General features: G+C 37.5%; 1 protein-coding gene across 5 annotated transcripts in view; it reads left to right on the top strand.

Moving 5' to 3' along the window:
- DDX4 (DEAD-box helicase 4) overlaps positions 1 to 18,802 on the top strand; it is an 82,297-nt gene that overhangs the window by 14,313 nt on the left and 49,182 nt on the right. For 3 of the 5 annotated variants that reach the window (XM_078449771.2, XM_078449777.2, XM_078449768.2), the window contains exon 4: positions 17,729 to 17,806. The exons of the other annotated variants lie outside the window; for them this stretch is intronic. In XM_078449771.2, the coding sequence (XP_078305897.1) occupies positions 17,729 to 17,806 (78 nt within the window). The remainder of the gene's footprint in view (positions 1 to 17,728; positions 17,807 to 18,802) is intronic. 5 annotated transcript variants of the gene reach the window in all.

Here is an 18,802-nt window from a genome sequence, read left to right as displayed (position 1 = left end):
CTTAATAGTTTAAGAATAAAATTTCAGGTTGGAAATAATTTCCTCCACAGACTTCATATTGCCTTATTGTACATGAAATTCTAATGAGTTCTGGTCCTTTGTGTATGACTATTTTTCTGAATTCTTCTAAAGTTTTAGGATCTCATTTTGTCTTCTGAATACTGAAAATTTAATAATCATGTACCTTGATGTGGGACTTTTTATTTATTGTGTAAGACACCTAATGAGCCTGTTAAATCTGAAATACATATTCTGCACTTTTGAGAAATTTCCTTGTGTTATTTTTTTCTCTGAGGATTGTTAAAGTTTTATTTGAAGGTTATTTCTGTTGTTACTTAGAGTTTTTTCTTTCCTGTGTTTTCTGTTTTTTATTTTTATTTTTCATTGTTTATTACTTTAATTTTCAGAAGTTTAAGAGTCAAAAAATTAGGGAACATTATAACATGTATCCTAGTATTTACCACTGATTTAGCATTTTTCCTCAGATTTCCTTTTAATGAAGTAGAATATGACAGATGAAACTGAAATCCTCTTTAGTCTCTCTTGAATATTCTTTGTATCTGTTCTCTCTTTCAAGAAACAAATATAATGCATGTAGTAACTTTTCAGTTTTTAATTTTTAAATACACATAAGTACTTATAAATAAGTACTACTTTGTATTTTATGCACAAATGCTTTGTTTTACTATGCTTGCAGTTTTTATTTGACATTTTGAGATCTGTCCATGTTGATATATACAGAACTGATTTAATTTTGTATCATGTTCCATTATCTGAATATGTCACAATTTTTACTCCATTTTATTCATTGACCGTTTGTGTTGAGCACTGTGAACTGCCTGTTTATATCCTTTGCCTATTTTTTAACTGGATCACTTGTCCTTCATTTCTAGGATTTCATTACATAATTTGTGTATTGATTAATTGTTGGCTACATTAGGCTATATTTTGTGTTGTATGTCTTCTCTTTTATTTATGCTTATATTGTACATAAATTTTCAGTTTTGAGAAAATGTATCAATCTTTTCTTAGGTTATTTTGCTTTCTGTGTTGTAAGAAAACTTTCTATATGTAGTTTACAAAGATATTCAAAATTTTCTTCCAAAATCCTTAAGTTTTACTTGTTCTGTTTAGATTTTAAATTTATCTGGAACATAATGGTGTATATTGGTGGTCTACCTTAATGTTTTCTTCCAAAAAGAAAGGTCATTTGTCCCAACACTTCTTTTGAAGGTTTCTGTATTAGTTTCCTAATGCTGCTGTAACAAAGCACCACAGCTGGGTGGTTTAAAACAATAAAAATTGATTTTCTTATAGTTTTAGTGGCTACAAGTCTGAAATCAAGGTGTTAGCAGAGCCATGTGGTCTCTGAAGCCTCTAGCGGAGAATCTGTTCCATGCCTTTCCCTTAGCTTCTGGTGGTGGCAGTTGATCCCTGGTATTTCTTGACTGAAAGCTCTTTAATTCTAACCTCTGCCTCCACTGTAACAAGGTTTTCTCCCTTTGTGTGTCTGGGTCTCTGCATCTACTCTTATAAAGATACCAGTCATACTGGATTAAGAGCCCACCCTACTCCAGTATGATAACTCAACCAGTTACATCTGCAACAACCTTACTTCTAAATCAGGTCATAATCTGAAGTTCTAGGAAGGACATGAATTTTGGGTAGACACTGTTCAACCCAGTAGAGTCTGCATCTGTGTTCTCTTTTGGTTTCCCCTGCTCTGTATGTCTATCCATGCACAAATAGAGCTCTGTTAATTCTATGGGCTTATTGTAAGTTTTATTATCTGCTAGGATGATTCCCCCTTCATTGTTCTTCTTTCAGAATCATATACTTGACCTTATTTTTCCAGATAAAAATTTAGTATCTGTATTAATTAAAAAAATTTTTTTAATGTTTATTTATATTTGAGAGAGAGAGAGAGAGACAGTGTGAACAGGGGTGGCAGTGCAGTGTGGGCAGAGAGAGATGGAGACACAGAATCTGAAGCAGGCTCCAGGCTCTGAGCTGTCACAGCCTGAGGTGGGGCTCAAACTCACAAACTGTGATATTCTGACCTGAGCCGAAGTTGGACACTTAACCGACAGAGACACCCAGGTGCCCCTTAAACTTTTTTTTTTTATTATTTAACAAATTAAAAAAAAATTGATTTATTTTTGAGAGAGAAACTGAGTGCAAGTCGGGGAGGGGCAGAGAGAGAGAGGGAGACACAGAATCTGAAGCAGGCTCCAGGCTCTGAGCTGTCAGCTCAGAGCCCGATGAGGGGATTGAACCCACGAACCGCGAGATCATGAACTGAGCCAAAGTCAGACATTTAACTGACTGAGCCCCCAGGGGCCCCTAGTATCTGTATTTACATTCAGAAAAATCTTACTGCCATTTTGATAAAACTGCAGTAAATTTATATATTAACTAGGAAGAAAAGTGTCTTTGGGGCACATAGGTAACTCAGTCAGTTGAACATCTGGCTCTTGGTTTTGGGTCACGTCATGTTCTCACAGTTTATGAGATTGAGCCTGGCATCAGGCTCTGCTCTGACAACAGGGAGGTTGTTTGGAATTCTCTTTTTCCCCTTCTCTCTCTGCCCCTCACCCACTCACAAGTGCACTCTCTGTCTAAACTTTTTAAAAAAGTATCTTTACTGTAGTTAGTCTTTCCATATATGGGCCTGGTTATCTCCTGTTTATTTATAATTTTTCCATAAAGGTGTCACATATCTTTTGAATATTTAACTCTAGTAATTATATTTTCTTGGTTGAGACTATTAACGCTGTTTGGAAAGTTTTTGTTTTAATGTTTATTTTTGAGAGACAGAGACAGAGTGTGAGGGGGGAGGGGCAGAGAGAGAGAGAGAAAGAGACCGAATCCAAAGCAGGCTCTAAGCTGTCAGCACAAGAGCCTGATACAGGGCTTGAATTTAGGGATCGCGAGACCATGACCTGAGCTGAAGTCAGATGCTTAATGGACTGAGCCACCCAGGTGCTCTGACGCTGTTTTGAAATTAATAATCTGATGAATTTGTTAAGTAATCAGGAAATACGGTCAATATGAAAGTCTATAAGATATTTAAAAAAAAAAAAATGGCCAGTCCCTCTAAACCACAATTACAACAGAACAGTAAATAATTAAATAATGTTTACTCTGCTTATGTTTTCATATCCTATTCCTTCTAACTTGTCTTCCTTCCTTGTTATACTCAACACAAACAGTAACACCTTAGCAGGCTGAATTATATTTAAGCTGCTGCCAGACATCATTTCAACCACTCAGAATCTTAAATTTTTTTAAAACACTTAGTATGGATTCAGTAACTATGATGTAAAACTGGCTGAGCTCTAAGACCCATCGCAGGCAGCAGACCAATTTCTCTCCTTTCCCTTGTCTGCCCCTGCCATGCTTGGGTGCCCCTGGTCCAGGCTGGGCTCACTTTTGAGTTGACCTGGTCCATGCTTAGTTTGTTCAGGAGTACAGCCATGGACAAGCCTCAGAAGTGGCATCACTGCTTCATGTCAGGGTCCAGAACTTAAACTTGGAGTTTAGTGTGACCCCCAGACTCCTTTCCACGAAGGAAAGGAGTGCTGCCCCACGAAGATCCTGGATGTTGGCCACCAAGCCAGAGCCTGACGACCTGTGCCGAGCACCAAGTCTAGGTGTCTGCCTGGGGAGCCTTTCTTACTGGAGCCGGCTGGGCCAAAGGTTGTCCTTGCCTGCTTTTTTTGTATTTGAGTGGACCATTAAAAATGCTGGTAGGAAATCAACTTCATGTGCATGGACACAGCTTGTTGAGTGCTTGGCTCCTCTATCAAGTAATGGGGCCAGGGCCAGGCTGTTTTGTTGGGGAGAGCAGTTTCCCTAGAGAGGAATTAGCTAGTGTTTGTCAAGAGGATTTATGTTTTTATTTTTATTATTATTATTTTTTTAAGTTTATTTTTTTTGAGAGGACAAGCAGTGGAGGGGCAAAGAGAGAGAGAGGGAGAGAGAGAATCCCAAGCAGGCTCCTCGCTGACAGCATGGAGTCTGATGTGGGGCTTGAACTTAATGAACCATGAGATCGTGACCTGAGCTGAAACCAAGAATCAGATGCTTAATTGACCCACCCAGGTGCCCCTAAGATTTAAGTTTTTTAAACTCTGTTTCCTATTTAATTTTCCTCTTTTGTCATTCCCTTCTCTTTATCTCATTGTATGACACAATGGGGCAGAGACAGGAAGAGACACAGAATCTGAAGCAGCCTCCAGGCACTGAGCTGTCAATACAGAGCCTGATGTGGGGCTTGAACTCACAAACTCTGAGATCATGACCTGAGTCAGTTAAGTCTGTCGCTTCACTGACTGAGCCACCCAGGCACCCCAGTATGTCACAGATCTTATGTTGCCTTTACTGATTTTTTTCATTACCCTTTTTTGAATGATTTGAATTAGTCCTAGATGAGCTATTTATGTAAGGGAGTATCAGGTGCTCTTTTCCCCCAAAGGAACTGTTCTTCTTTATGTGTGTTTTAAAACATGCTGTTTTGTGTGCCTGTTTTTTCTATACGTGTACTTAGAAAAATGTAATTGAGGTAAAGATCTCATTCTTTCCCACCCTACCACTATGCTTAAGACTTACTTGTAATGGATCATTGATTTCATTGTTTCTAACTACTGCAAGGTATTTATTAATACCCTTTGTCTCCAAGTTTTATTTACACCCCACCCCCACTCCCATAATGGACCCTGAGAATACATCTTATCATCCTCCACTACCACAAAGGTGAACATTTCTGTACATATCCCTTCATAGACTGGAGTGAGAATGTCTTTGGGTAATGGACGCAGGAGAGGAATTAGAGGGTCATGGGTGTATGTGTACTTAATTTGACTGAATACTTAATAATTGCTCTCTAGAATAACTATGCCAGTGTATACTCCCATCAGTTGGATATAAAGGTTTTTATATCTCCATTGATATTTGATACTATTCAGTCTTCTAAATTTAGCCAGCCTATTGGGTGTAAAGTAAAATCTCATTGTTGTAAATACATTTATCTGATTAACAGCTGAAGTATCTCTTCATATGATTGGTAATATTTTAGGTTTCTCCTGTAAGTTGCCTCTTCATGTTTTTAGCCCATTTTTTCTATTATGCATGCTCTGTTTCTCTTATTGATTGGCAGGCATTCCTCCTGTATTTTAGATTTTGTGCTCTTCTGATTTATACATGGCCAATATTTCCTTCCATACTGTAATCTGTCATCTTTGTCCGTGATGCGTCTTACTGTTGAAAAATTTTGTTGTGAGGTCATTGAACTAATATTTTTACTTTCTGATATGCTTTTGCAGTTTTGATTAAACTCTGTCACCTCTGTGTTAGAAGTAACCACCTGTTACTGTTAAGAGTTTTACTTTTCACGTGTAGCTTTTAATTATCTGACTCTGTCCTTTAAAAAAAAATCATGGTAACTATTTCAGTGACAAATCAGAACATTGTGTATTCAGTATGAGTGAATACAGGATTCACAAAAAATCTTTGCATTTGAGCTTTTGTGGTCAACCCAGACCATGGGTCTATAGCAGTTAAAATGACGTGTTTTTTTTTTTTTTAATTGTGGTACAATAAACATACAACGTAAAATTTGTCATTTTAACCATGATATTTCTAAATTAAAAAAAATTTTTTAAGACTAGATTTTTTTAGAGCGGTTTTAGTTCATAGCAAAATTGAGGGGAAGGCGTAGATATTTCCCATGTGACCTATTCCACATCTGCGTAGCCTCCCCCATTATCAACATTCCCAACCAGATTTGTACATTTATTACAGTTGAACCTACACTGACACTTTATAATCACCTAAAGTCCATAGTTCACATTATAGCTCACTCTTGGTGTTGTATGTTCTGTGGGTTTGGATGAATGTATAATGACATGTATCCATCATGTATCAAAAAGAGCATTTTCAGTGCCCTAAAAATCCTCTGTGTGCTGCCTATTCATCTCTCTTCCTCCCCTATCCCCTAGCAACCAATGCTCTTTTTACTGTCTACATAGTTTTACCTTTTCTAGAGTGTCACACAGTTGGAATCATACAGTATGTAGGCTTTTCACATTGGGTTCTTTCACTTAGTAATATGCATTTAAGCTTCCTCCATGTCTTTTCATGGCTTGATAGCTCAGTTTTTTTTTTTTTTAAAGCAATGAATAATATGCTGTTGTCTGGATGTAGCACAATTTTAAATTTATTCACCTGCTGATGGATGTATTGATTGCTTACAAGTTTTGGCTATAAAGCTGCTATAAACACAACCATGTGCAGGTTTTTGTGTGGATATGAGTTTTCAGCTCCTTTCGGTAAATACCAGGGAGCATTCTTGCTAGATGATATGGTAGGAGTATGTTTAGTTTTGTCAGAAACTACCAAACTGTCTTGCTAAATATCAATACCCTTTTACCTTCCCATCAAATAAATGAGTTCCTGTTGCTATATATCCTTGCTAGCATTTGATATTTTCAGTGTTAATGGATTTGGGCCTTCCATATAGGTATATGGTGGTATCTTAATGTTTTAATTTGCATTTCTCTGATGTCCTATCATGTGGAGTATCTTTCCATATGCCTGTTTGCCATTTGTGTATCTCTTTTGTTGAGGTCTCTGTTACGGTCTTGGACCCATTTTTTAATTGGATTTGTTTTCTTGTTGAATTTTAAGAGTTCTTTGTTTTGGTTAACAGTCCTTTATCAGATGTGTTCTTAGATATTTTCTCCCAGTGTGTGGCTTGTTTTCTCATTTTTTTTGACATTGCGTTTTGCAGAGCAGAAGTTTTTAACTTCAGTGTAGTTCAGCTTATCAATTATTTCTTTAATGGATCATGCATTTGGTGTTGTGTCTAATAAGTCATCTCCATACCCAAGGTCATCTATGTTTTCTCCTATGTTTTCTTCCAGATGTTGTATAGTTTTGCATGTACATTTAGATCTGTGATCCATTTTGAGTTAATTTTTGTGAAGGGTGTAAAGTTGGATCTGTGTTCTTTTTTTTTTTCCCTCCCTGTGGGTGTTTAGTTCTAGCACCATTCTTTGAAGACTGTCTTTGCTCCATTGTATTGCCTTTTGACCCTATTTATGTGGATGTTTCTTGGTTCTCTGTTCTGTTCCATTGATTGATTCTTTTGCCAATACTACACTTTTTTTTAAATCTTTTTTTGAATATTTTATTTACTTATTTTTAAGAGAGAGCACAAGGAGGGGAGGGACACACAGGGAGAGGGAGACACAGAATCTGAAGCAGGCTCCAGGCTCCACGCTGTCAGCTCAGAGCCTGACATGGGGCTTGAGCCCATGAACTGTGAGATCATGACCTGAGCTGAAGTTGGACCCTTAACCAACTGAGCCACCCAGGCTCCCCAATACTACACTGTCTTGATCACTATAGGTTTATAATATAGTATATAGTATACTATTGAAGTTGGGTAGTGTCATTCATCCAACTTTGTTCTTCTCCTTCAATATTATGTTGGCTATTCTAGGTATAGAATGTAAAGTCTCCATATAAAAATTTAGAATTGGTTTGTCAATATCCATAAAATAACTTGCTGGGATTTTGATTGGTTTAGCATTGAGTCTCTAGATCAAGTTGTGAAGAACTGACATCTTGACAATAGTTTTAGTATCTATGAATGTGAAATATCTTTCCATTTATTTGGTTCTTTGGTTTTTGTTCATGAGAGTTTTGTAGTTATCCTCACAGAGATCTGTATATTTTGTTAGATTTATACCTATTCACTTTTTTTAAGTGCTGATGTAAATGGTAATGTGTTTTATTTTAAATTCAACTTGTTCATTACTGTTATATACTAAAGCAGTTGGTTTTGTATATTAATCTGGTATCCTTATCCTTTGCTATAATTGCATATTAGTTCCTGGCATTTTTTGTCTGTATTTTAGATTTTCTACGTTAATGATAATGTCATTTGTGAAAAAAGACTTTTATTTCTTCTTTCCCAATATGTATACCTTTCATTTTCTTTTTTTGCCTTATTACATTAGTTAGAACTTCCAGTATGATATTGAAATGGAGTGATGAGAGGGCACATCCTTGACTTGTACATGATCTTCGTGGAAAAGCTTTGAGATTCTCAGTATTAAGTGTGATGTTACCTCTGGGTTTTTTGTAGATAGTCTTTATGAAGTTGAATAAGCTTAACCTGCTTAACCATTTTTAAGTGTACAGTTGAATCCTTTATTTTGAATATGATGTAAAATAGAGATCCATTTTTTTTCTGCATAAAGTTTTCTCTGCAACATCTGTTAAACATGCTCTCTTTTCCCTAGTGATGTGTGATGCATATTTCATCTCTTAACACAGATTTTGTCCTTTGTTGTCTTAAAGTAATGAATAAAGCATATCATTCACTAAATAGTAATAAAAATAATAATCATTTAGACTTTTCTCAATTTCAGTTAATGCTCCCAAAATTTTATAATTAAAGTATGATGTTTGCTTTAGGCTTACATTAGTTGTTTTTTTGTTTTTTTTTTTTTTAATATATGAAATTTATTGTCAAATTGGTTTCCATACAACACCCAGTGCTCATCCCAAAAGGTGCCCTCCTCAATACCCATCACCCACCCTCCCCTCCCTCCCACCCCCCATCAACCCTCAGTTTGTTCTGTTTTTAACAGTCTCTTATGCTTTGGCTCTCTCCCACTCTAACCTCTTTTTTGTTTTTTTCTTCCCCTCCCCCATGGGTTTCTGTTAAGTTTCTCAGGATCCACATAAGAGTGAAACCATATGGTATCTGTCTTTCTCTGTATGGCTTATTTCACTTAGCATCACACTCTCCAGTTCCATCCACATTGCTACAAAAGGCCATATTTCATTCTTTCTCATACGTAGTATTCCATTGTGTATATAAACCACAATTTCTTTATCCATTCATCAGTTGATGGACATTTAGGCTCTTTCCATAATTTGGCTATTGTTGAGAGTGCTTCTATAAACATTGGGGTACAAGTGCCCCTATGCATCAGTACTCCTGTATCCCTTGGATAAATTCCTAGCAGTGCTATTGCTGGGTCATAGGGTAGGTCTATTTTTAATTTTCTGAGGAACCTCCACACTGCTTTCCAGAGCGGCTGCACCAATTTGCATTCCTACCAACAGTGCAAGAGGATTCCCGTTTCTCCACATCCTCTCCAGCATCTATAGTCTCCTGATTTGTTCATTTTGGCCACTCTGACTGGCGTGAGGTAAATCTGAGTGTGGTTTTGATTTGTATTTCCCTGATAAGGAGCGACGTTGAACATCTTTTCATGTTCCTGTTGGCCATCCGGATGTCTTCTTTAGAGAAGTGTCTATTCATGTTTTCTGCCCATTTCTTCACTGGGTTATTTGTTTTTCGGGTGTGGAGTTTGATGAGCTCTTTATAGATTTTGGATACTAGCCCTTTGTCCGATATGTCATTTGCAAATATCTTTTCCCATTCCGTTGGTTGCCTTTTAGTTTTGTTGGTTGTTTCCTTTGCTGTGCAGGAGCTTTTTATCTTCATAAGGTCCCAGTAATTCACTTTTGCTTTTAATTCCCTTGCCTCTGGGGATGTGCCAAGTAAGAGATTGCTACGGCTGAGGTCAGAGAGGTCTTTTCCTGCTTTCTCCTCTAAGGTTTTGATGGTTTCCTGTCTCACATTCAGGTCCTTTATCCATTTTGAGTTTATTTTTGTGAATGGTGTGAGAAAGTGGTCTAGTTTCAACCTTCTGCATGTTGCTGTCCAGTTCTCCCAGCACCATTTGTTAAAGAGACTGTCTTTTTTCCATTGGATGTTCTTTCCTGCTTTGTCAAAGATGAGTTGGCCATACGTTTGTGGGTCTAGTTCTGGGGTTTCTATTCTATTCCATTGGTCTATGTGTCTGTTTTTGTGCCAATACCATGCTGTCTTGATGATGACAGCTTTGTAGTAGAGGCTAAAGTCTGGGATTGTGATGCCTCCTGCTTTGGTCTTCTTCTTCAAAATTACTTTGGCTATTCAGGGCCTTTTGTGGTTCCATATGAATTTTAGGATTGCTTGTTCTCGTTTCGAGAAGAATGCTGGTGCAATTTTGATTGGGATTGCATTGAATGTGTAGATAGCTTTGGGTAGTATTGACATTTTGACAATATTTATTCTTCCAATCCATGAGCAGGGAATGTCTCTCCATTTCTTTATATCTTCTTCAATTACCTTCATAAGCTTTCTATAGTTTTCAGCATACAGATCTTTTACATCTTTGGTTAGATTTATTCCTAGGTATTTTATGCTTCTTGGTGCAATTGTGAATGGGATCAGTTTCTTTATTTGTCTTTCTGTTGCTTCATTGTTAGTGTATAAGAATGCAACCGATTTCTGTACATTGATTTTGTATCCTGCAACTTTGCTGAATTCATGTATCAGTTCTAGCAGACTTTTGGTGGAGTCTGTCGGATTTTCCATGTATAATATCATGTCATCTGCAAAAAGTGAAAGCTTGACTTCATCTTTGCCAATTTTGATGCCTTTGATTTCCTTTTGTTGTTTGATTGCTGATGCTAGAACTTCCAACACTATGTTAAAACAACAGCGGTGAGAGTGGGCATCCCTTTTGTGTTCCTGATCTCAGGGAAAAAGCTCTCAGTTTTTCCCCACTGAGGATGATGATAGCTGTGGGCTTTTCATAAATGGCTTTTATGATCTTTAAGTATGTTCCTTCTATCCCGACTTTCTCAAGGGTTTTTATTAAGAAAGGGTGCTGGATTTTGTCAAAGGCCTTTTCTGCATCGATTGACAGGATCATATGGTTCTTCTCTTTTTTTTTGTTAATGTGATGTATCACGTTGATCGATTTGCGAATGTTGAACCAGCCCTGCATCCCAGGAATGAATCCCACTTGATCATGGTGAATAATTCTTTTTATATGCCGTTGAATTCGATTTGCTAGTATCTTATTGAGAATTTTTGCATCCATATTCATCAGGGATATTGGCCTGTAGTTCTCTTTTTTTACTGGGTCTCTGTCTGGTTTAGGAATCAAAGTAATACTGGCTTCACAGAATGAGTCTGGAAGTTTTCCTTCCCTTTCTATTTTTTGGAATAGCTTCAGGAGGATAGGTATTATCTCTGCTTTAAACGTCTGGTAGAACTCCCCTGGGAAGCCATCTGGTCCTGGACTCTTATTTGTTGGGAGATTTTTGATAACCAATTCAATTTCTTCACTGGTTGTGGGTCTGTTCAAACTTTCTATTTCCTCCTGATTGAGTTTTGGAAGAGTGGGTGTTTAGGAATTTGTCCATTTCTTCCAGGTTGTCCAATTTGTTGGCATATAGTTTTTCATAGTATTTCCTGATAATTGTTTGTATCTCTGAGGGATTGGTTGTAATAATTCCATTTTCATTCATGATTTTATTTATTTGGATCATCTCCCTTTTCTTTTTGAGAAGCCTGGCTAGAGGTTTGTCAATTTTGTTTATTTTTTCAAAAAACCAACTCTTGGTTTCATTGATCTGGTCTACAGTTTTTTTAGAGTCTATATTGTTTATTTCTGCTCTGATCTTTATTATTTCTCTTCTTCTGCTGGGTTTAGGCTGTCTTTGCTGTTCTGCTTCTATTTCCTTTAGCTGCACTGTTAGATTTTGTATTTGGGATTTTTCTTGTTTCTTGAGATAGGCCTGGATTGCAATGTATTTTCCTCTCAGGACTGCCTTCGCTGCGTCCCAAAGCGTATGGATTGTTGTATTTTCATTTTCGTTTGTTTCCATATATTTTTTAATTTCTTCTCTAATTGCCTGGTTGACCCACTCATTCGTTAGTAGGGTGTTCTTTAACCTCCATGCTTTTGGAGGTTTTCCGGACTTTTTCCTGTGTTTGATTTCAAGCTTCATAGCATTGTGGTCTGAAAGTATGCATGGTATAATTTCAATTCTTGTAAACTTATGAAGGGCTGTTTTGTGACCCAGTATATGATCTACCTTGGAGAATGTTCCATGTGCGCTCGAGAAGAAAGTATATTCTGTTGCTTTGGGATGCAGACTTCTAAATATACCTGTCAAGTCCATCTGATCCAATGTATCATTCAGAGCCCTTGTTTCTTTATTGACCGTGTGTCTAGATGATCTATCCATTTCTGTAAGTGGGGTGTTAAAGTCCCCTGCAATTACCACATTCTTATCAATAAGGTTGCTTATAAACGTTTATGAGTAATTGTTTTATATATTTGGGGGCTCCTGTATTCGGCGCATAGACATTTATAATTGTTAGCTCTTCCTGATGGATAGACCCTGTAATTATTATATAATGCCCTTCTTCATCTCTTGTTACAGCCTTTAAAGTCTAGTTTGTCTGATATAAGTATGGCTACTCCAGCTTTCTTTTGGCTTCCAGTAGCATGATAAATAGTTCTCCATCCCCTCACTCTCAATCTGAAGGTGTCCTCAGATCTAAAATGAGTCTCTTGTAGACAGCAAATAGATGGGTCTTGTTTTTTTATCCATTCTGATACCCTATGTCTTTTGGTTGGCACATTTAATCCATTTACATTCAGTGTTATTATAGAAAGATACGGGTTTAGAGTCATTGTGATGTCTGTATGTTTTATGCTTGTAGTGATGTCTCTGGTACTTTGTCTCACAGGATCCCCCTTAGGATCTCTTGTAGGGCTGGTTTAGTGGTGACAAATTCCTTCAGTTTTTGTTTGTTTGGGAAGACCTTTATCTCTCCTTCTATTCTAAATGACAGACTTGCTGGATAAAGGATTCTCGGCTGCATATTTTTTCTGTTTAGCACACTGAAGATATCGTGCCAATCCTTTCTGGCCTGCCAAGTTTCAAAAGAGAGATCAGTCATGAGTCTTATAGGTCTCCCTTTATATGTGAGGGCACGTTTATCCCTAGCTGCTTTCAGAATTTTCTCTTTGTCCTTGTATTTTGCCAGTTTCGCTATGATATGTCATGCAGAAGATCGATTCAAGTTACATCTGAAGGGAGTTCTCTGTGCCTCTTGGATTTCAATGCCTTTTTCCTTCCCCAGTTCAGGGAAGTTCTCAGCTATAATTTCTTCAAGTACCCCTTCAGCACCTTTCCCTCTCTCTTCCTCCTCTGGGATACCAATTATGCGTATATTACTTCTTTTTAGTGTATCACTTAGTTCTCTAATTTTCCCCTCATACTCCTGGATTTTTTTGTCTCTCTTTCTCTCAGCTTCCTCTTTTTCCATAACTTTATCTTCTAGTTCACCTATTCTCTCCTCTGCCTCTTCAATCCGAGCCGTCGTCATTTCCATTTTGTTTTGCAAAGTGCTTTTCAGCTCCTCGTGACTGTTCCTTAGTCCCTTGATCTCTGTAGCAAGAGATTCTCTGCTGTCCTCTATACTGTTTTCAAGCCCAGCGATTAATTTTATGACTATTATTCTAAATTCACTTTCTGTTATATTATTTAAATCCTTTTTGATCAGTTCATTAGCTGTTGTTATTTCCTGGAGATTCTTCTGAGGGGAATTCTTCCGTTTGGTCATTTTGGATAGTCCCTGGAGTGGTGAGGACCTGCAGGGCACTTCCCCTGTGCTGTGGTGTATAACTGGAGTTGGTGGGTGGGGCCGCAGTCTGACCTGATGTCTGCCCCCAGCCCACTGCTGGGGCCACAGTCAGACTGGTGTGTGCCTTCTCTTCCCCTCTCCTAGGGGCAGGATTCACTGTGGGGTGGCGTGGCCCATCTGGGCTACTTGCACACTGCCAGGCTTGTGGTGCTGGGGATCTGGCATATTAGCTGGGGTGGGTAGGCAAGGTGCACGGGGGCAGGAGGGGCAGGCTTAGCTCGCTTCTCCTTAGGTGATCCACTTCAGGAGGGGCCCTGTGGCAGCGGGAGGGAGTCAGATCCACTGCCGGAGGTTCGGCTCCGCAGAAGCACAGAGTTGGGTGTTTGTGCGGAGTGGCAAGTTGCCCGGCAGGAACTGGTTTCCTTTGGGATTTTGGCTGGGGGATGGGCGGGGGAGATGGCGCTGGCGAGTGCGTTTGTTCCCCACCAAACTGAGCTCTGTCGTCTGGGGGCTCAGCAACTCTCCCTCCCTTTGTCCTCCAGCCTTCCCCCTTTCTGAGCAGAGCTGTTAACTTATGACCTCCCAGACGCTAAGTCGCGCTTGCTGTCGGAACACAGTCCGTCCGGCCCCTCTGCTTTTGCCAGCCAGACTGGGGGCTCTGCTTGGCTGGCGGGCCGCCCCTCCGCCCCGGCTCCCTCCCGCCAGTCCGTGGAGCGCACACCGCCTCGCCGCCCTTCCTACCCTCTTCTGTGGGCCTCTCATCTGCGCTTGGTTCTGGAGACTCCTTTCTGCTAATCCTCTGGCGGTTTTCTGGGTTCTTTAGGCAGGTGTAGGTGGAATCTAAGTGATCAGCAGGATGCGCGGTGAGCCCAGTGTCCTCCTAGGCCGCCATCTTCCCTCTCCTACATTAGTTGTTTTTTAAATCATGCCAAGGAAGTTTTTTTCCACTTCTGGTCAAATATTAGTTTTGTTTAGAAAAGGCAGTTGAATGTTAATAAATGCTTTTTTAAAAAAATTACTTGTGTCTGTTGTCTCCTTTAAATCTCTTAATGTAGTGTTGTAAATGGAGTTCTTTAAACTTGAACTAAATTTGTATTCCTAGTATAAACCCTGCATAGCTATTTTATTGTAGTTTTCAGTGAAATGAGATGTTAATTTTTTTATTTAGCACTTTAAAATTAATTTATTAAGATTGGCCTCTAGTTTTCTTTTCTCATGTCCTAATTTAATTTTGATTTTATGCTTTTCATCTTTTAAAAAAAAATAACCTCTGGAACATGGAAATTACCTGCTAATTACAAGGTTAGTTGCCTTTGTCCTCAGATCTATGTAGACCAAGTTCTTGTTTTAAAAAGAATTTTTTTTTATTGAAGCACAGTGTACACACAGATTCACTATTTTAAAGTAAGATTCACATCATAAATGTTCAGCTTCCTGGATTTGAATAAACTGAACATACTGCTGTGTTGAGTACCCAAATCAAAAAATAGAACATTAGTGGTGCTCTAAAATTCTTCTATGTCTTCCTTCGAAGCCCCATCATTCTGACCAGGAGTAACTGCTATTGTGATTTCTGGCAGCACAGATCAGTTTTTCCTGTAAATTGGAATCATTTACAATGGAACTATATATTCTCTTGTGTTCAAGATTCTCTCCATGTTATCAGAAGTAGTTGTGAGTTATTCTTGGATATATGTTTTCTACTTTGTAACTGTGCTGTAAACTGTATTAATGGGCATGTGGGTAGTTTACAGTATTTCCTGTTTTGAATATTTCTGCTGTGAATATTTTCTGGTTTGTCTTTTGGTGGATATAAAAATCGTGTTACTCTGAATGTGGTTACCAGACTAGTAGCATTGATGTTACCTGCAGACTTCTTAAAATACAGAATCTAATGCTCCAACCAAAAGTACTGCATCAGAATCTACACTTTAACAAGATCCCCAGTGCACATTACCTTTATAATTGCGTGATCTCTAGATGGAAGACTCAACATTGGTGATTTATTTATTTATTTATTTATTTATTGTTCATTATATGAAGTTTATTGTCAAATTGGTTTCCATACAACACCCAGTGCTCATCCCAAAAGGTGCCCTCCTCAATACCCATCACCCACCCTTCCCTCCCTCCCACCCCCCATCAACCCTCAGTTCTCAGTTTTTAAGAGTCCCTTATGCTTTGGCTCTCTTCCACTCTAACCTCTTTTTTTTTTTTTTCCTTCCAACATTGGTGATTTATAAATGTTTAGTCTTTGAGCTACTTAGGATAATGAAGGGGATTAGAAGTTAGGACAGCTGGTAGCCCTAAAAAATGAGAAGTTGTTTTAGAACTCTTTGCCACAAAGTCTTTCTCATCTTCCCTTAACCTTTTCACCTTGTGTTAAGCAGATCATTTCAGAGGAAGGTTGGAAGATCATAGAGGACTAGAACTCATACTGAAGTCCCATAGTTGTTGGTACTTTTGCTTGGTTCAGTATGTGAGTTGTTGTTGTTGTTTTTTTTTTTTAAGTTCAAAATTTGCTCCTCCTTCCTGGATCTGGTCCAAATGTGACTATATATGAGATACATTCTTTGGTCACTGGGTGGGAATTGCTTTCATTAATCTGATTTCATTTTAAATGGAGTTTATTTTTATTTCTTTTGATTTGTTTTGATAGGGTTCAGAGCACTATAGAAAAATAGCTATACTTCATCATTTATATTATGGACTTCTGTACTGATGTTTTTCTTCCTATGTATTTTGTTGGGGATTGAACTGGATAAAATTCAGTGATGGCACTTAGTTAAATTTCTGAAAGTGAGAGCAGTAATCCCTAAAATTACTAAAGAAAAATTAAACATGAAGAGAGTATGAGTGGGGGAGAGGGACATTGGGAGAGAAAGAATCTCCAGCAGGCTCCACGTTCAGCATGGAACCCCACATGGGGCTCAATCCCACCATCCTGGGATCATGACCTGAGCCGAAATCAAGAGTCAGACCCTCAACTGATGGAACCACCAGGCACCTGTTTTCTTTTTTTTTTAAAGAAACTTATTACATATGTACACTGTACACTATATTTAAGATTGCTTCTTGAGTTTTACAAAAATGGTAACTTACTATATATAGTCTTTTTCTGCAATTTGAATTTTTCATTCAGTTTTCTTTTTAAGTTTTATCCATGTTGACAGTTGTTTTGGTCCATTTATAATCATACTCTTACATGAATACACTATACATATACAATATATATAATTCTGTATAATAAAGTATAGAACATATTTACATATGTAATACTCTTGTGTGACTGTGCCACATATTTTTATTCTCTTACTGATGCACATATGAGTTGTTTCCTTTTTGCTGGTACGAACAAAGCTGCCATGAACATCCCTTAAATTGCTAAGTATATGTTTTTAAGTCATAAATTGTGTTGAGTTATATCATAGACCTATGGAGGTAGTTTTTTCTTTTTAATATGTTGATGTTGTTAATTACCTTTTGAAGACTTTGTGATGTTAAAATGCCCTTGCATACGGGGGAAAAACCGAAGTTGGTCATAATGTTTTGTCTGTTCAGTTTCCTTTGGGGTTGTTTTGCTAATAATTGTTTTGGAGATATTGCGTCTACTTGTGAGAGTTTTCCTTGTCATGTCAAAATTATGTTCACTTGGTAGAATGGGTTGGGGAATAATTCCTCTATTTCCGGGAATGGTTGTAGGAAATTGAAATAATTTGTTCTTTGAGATTTGGTAGAGCTCACCTGTAAAACTGTTAAGGCATGATGTAGAGATTTAAGTATTGATTCAATTTCTATATGACAGTTTGATTTGTTTATCCAGAGGAGAAGTTAATATACTTTCAAAAAGTATACTCTTTTAAAATTAGGATTAAGATTGATTTATAGCTTCACTATAGTATACGATTTGTTCTTGTTCCCCTGTCTTTGACTGGTTTTGTTATTAGCAAACTTAAAACTGTTTTCCAGTCAGTCATGTGGTTGAAAAAGCTATTTCCTTCCTTTGATTTCCATTCTGTGTAGTTGAGTAAGCTTTAGTTACCATTTATTTTTCTTTTGGAAAACTCCCTTAGATAGGCTACTAGGCTGTTTGTTTTTCTTATTGATTTATATAATTCTCCTTTGTCCTATGGGTCGTGCATTGGAATGGCTTAAAATTTGTGTACCACCAGATACTAATTTGGATTTGCTTCAAAATGTTAATTGCTTTAGAAATGGATGATGGACCTTCTGGAAGAGATCATTTCATGAGAAGTGGATTTGCTTCTGGGAGGAGTTTGGGAAACAGAGGTAAGTATCGTTGTCTTTCATTAAAACTTCTCAACTGTTGAATGGTAGAATGAATAGAGACTATTATGGCTGTTGAGTGCAAAGCTAAATCTGTTATAACTCTCTGCAGAGTAGACTTTGAGGTAATGAGTTTATTATTTTTTCAGCTATGAGTGTTCTTTTTGCTTTTTTTTCCTTTTCTGGGATAGTAGGAGATAGTTAAATTGATAAAAATAGATTGGTTAGATTGATTAAAGATAGTTGGTTTACAGAGCTGCTACTTAATGTGATTATTGATTTCCAACAATTGGCATGGGAGGAGTGTTGGTAAAAACTTCACAGATGAGGGTGAGAAGAACCTGTTTTTTTTTTAAATTTCTCCAGAAAGACAGCACAGAAGCATTTCTCTTAGGTCATTAATATTAAGAGGTTATTTTCCCAGTGTTGAAACTTTTCATTGTTATTTTTAGATCAACCGTGTGATCTGATAATGACACAGCAGAACACCTTACTGTGGTCCATTTTTAGAATTGTTATTAAAATGCTGAAAATATTCTGCTTTATGTTTTAGTATAGTGTGATAAAATATGAGAACCTTCAATTTATTTAAATATCTTTATGACCATTTATTTCTTTTACAGGATGCCATAAATAAGGGCTAATTGGTAGTTTTAAATACACAAAACATTTAATCTTGAATTCATTAGATGTTAGTTGAAAAATCTTATTTCTAAGGATTTTTATTCATTGGAAACTAAAGGTGTGGCATTTCATTTGATATTTGGAAAACTTAATTTCTTGTTTGGATTCAGTTAACATAGTTAACATGTGGATCTATATTTTGATATAATTTGGAAATAATTATTAAAAAAAAATTTAAGTTTATTTATTTTGAGAGCATGAGTGGGGTAGGGGCGGAGAGAGAACCCCAAGCAGGCTTGGCACCATCAGCACAGAACCCAGTATGGGGCTCGAACCCATGAACTGTGAGATTATCATGCAAGCCAGAATCAAGAG

The sequence above is a fragment of the Panthera onca genome, chromosome A1 (genome assembly GCF_046562875.1).
Source record: "Panthera onca isolate mPanOnc1 chromosome A1, mPanOnc1 haplotype 2, whole genome shotgun sequence".
Lineage (NCBI taxonomy): Eukaryota > Metazoa > Chordata > Mammalia > Carnivora > Felidae > Panthera > Panthera onca.
This window is presented reverse-complemented; position numbering and strand designations above follow the sequence as displayed.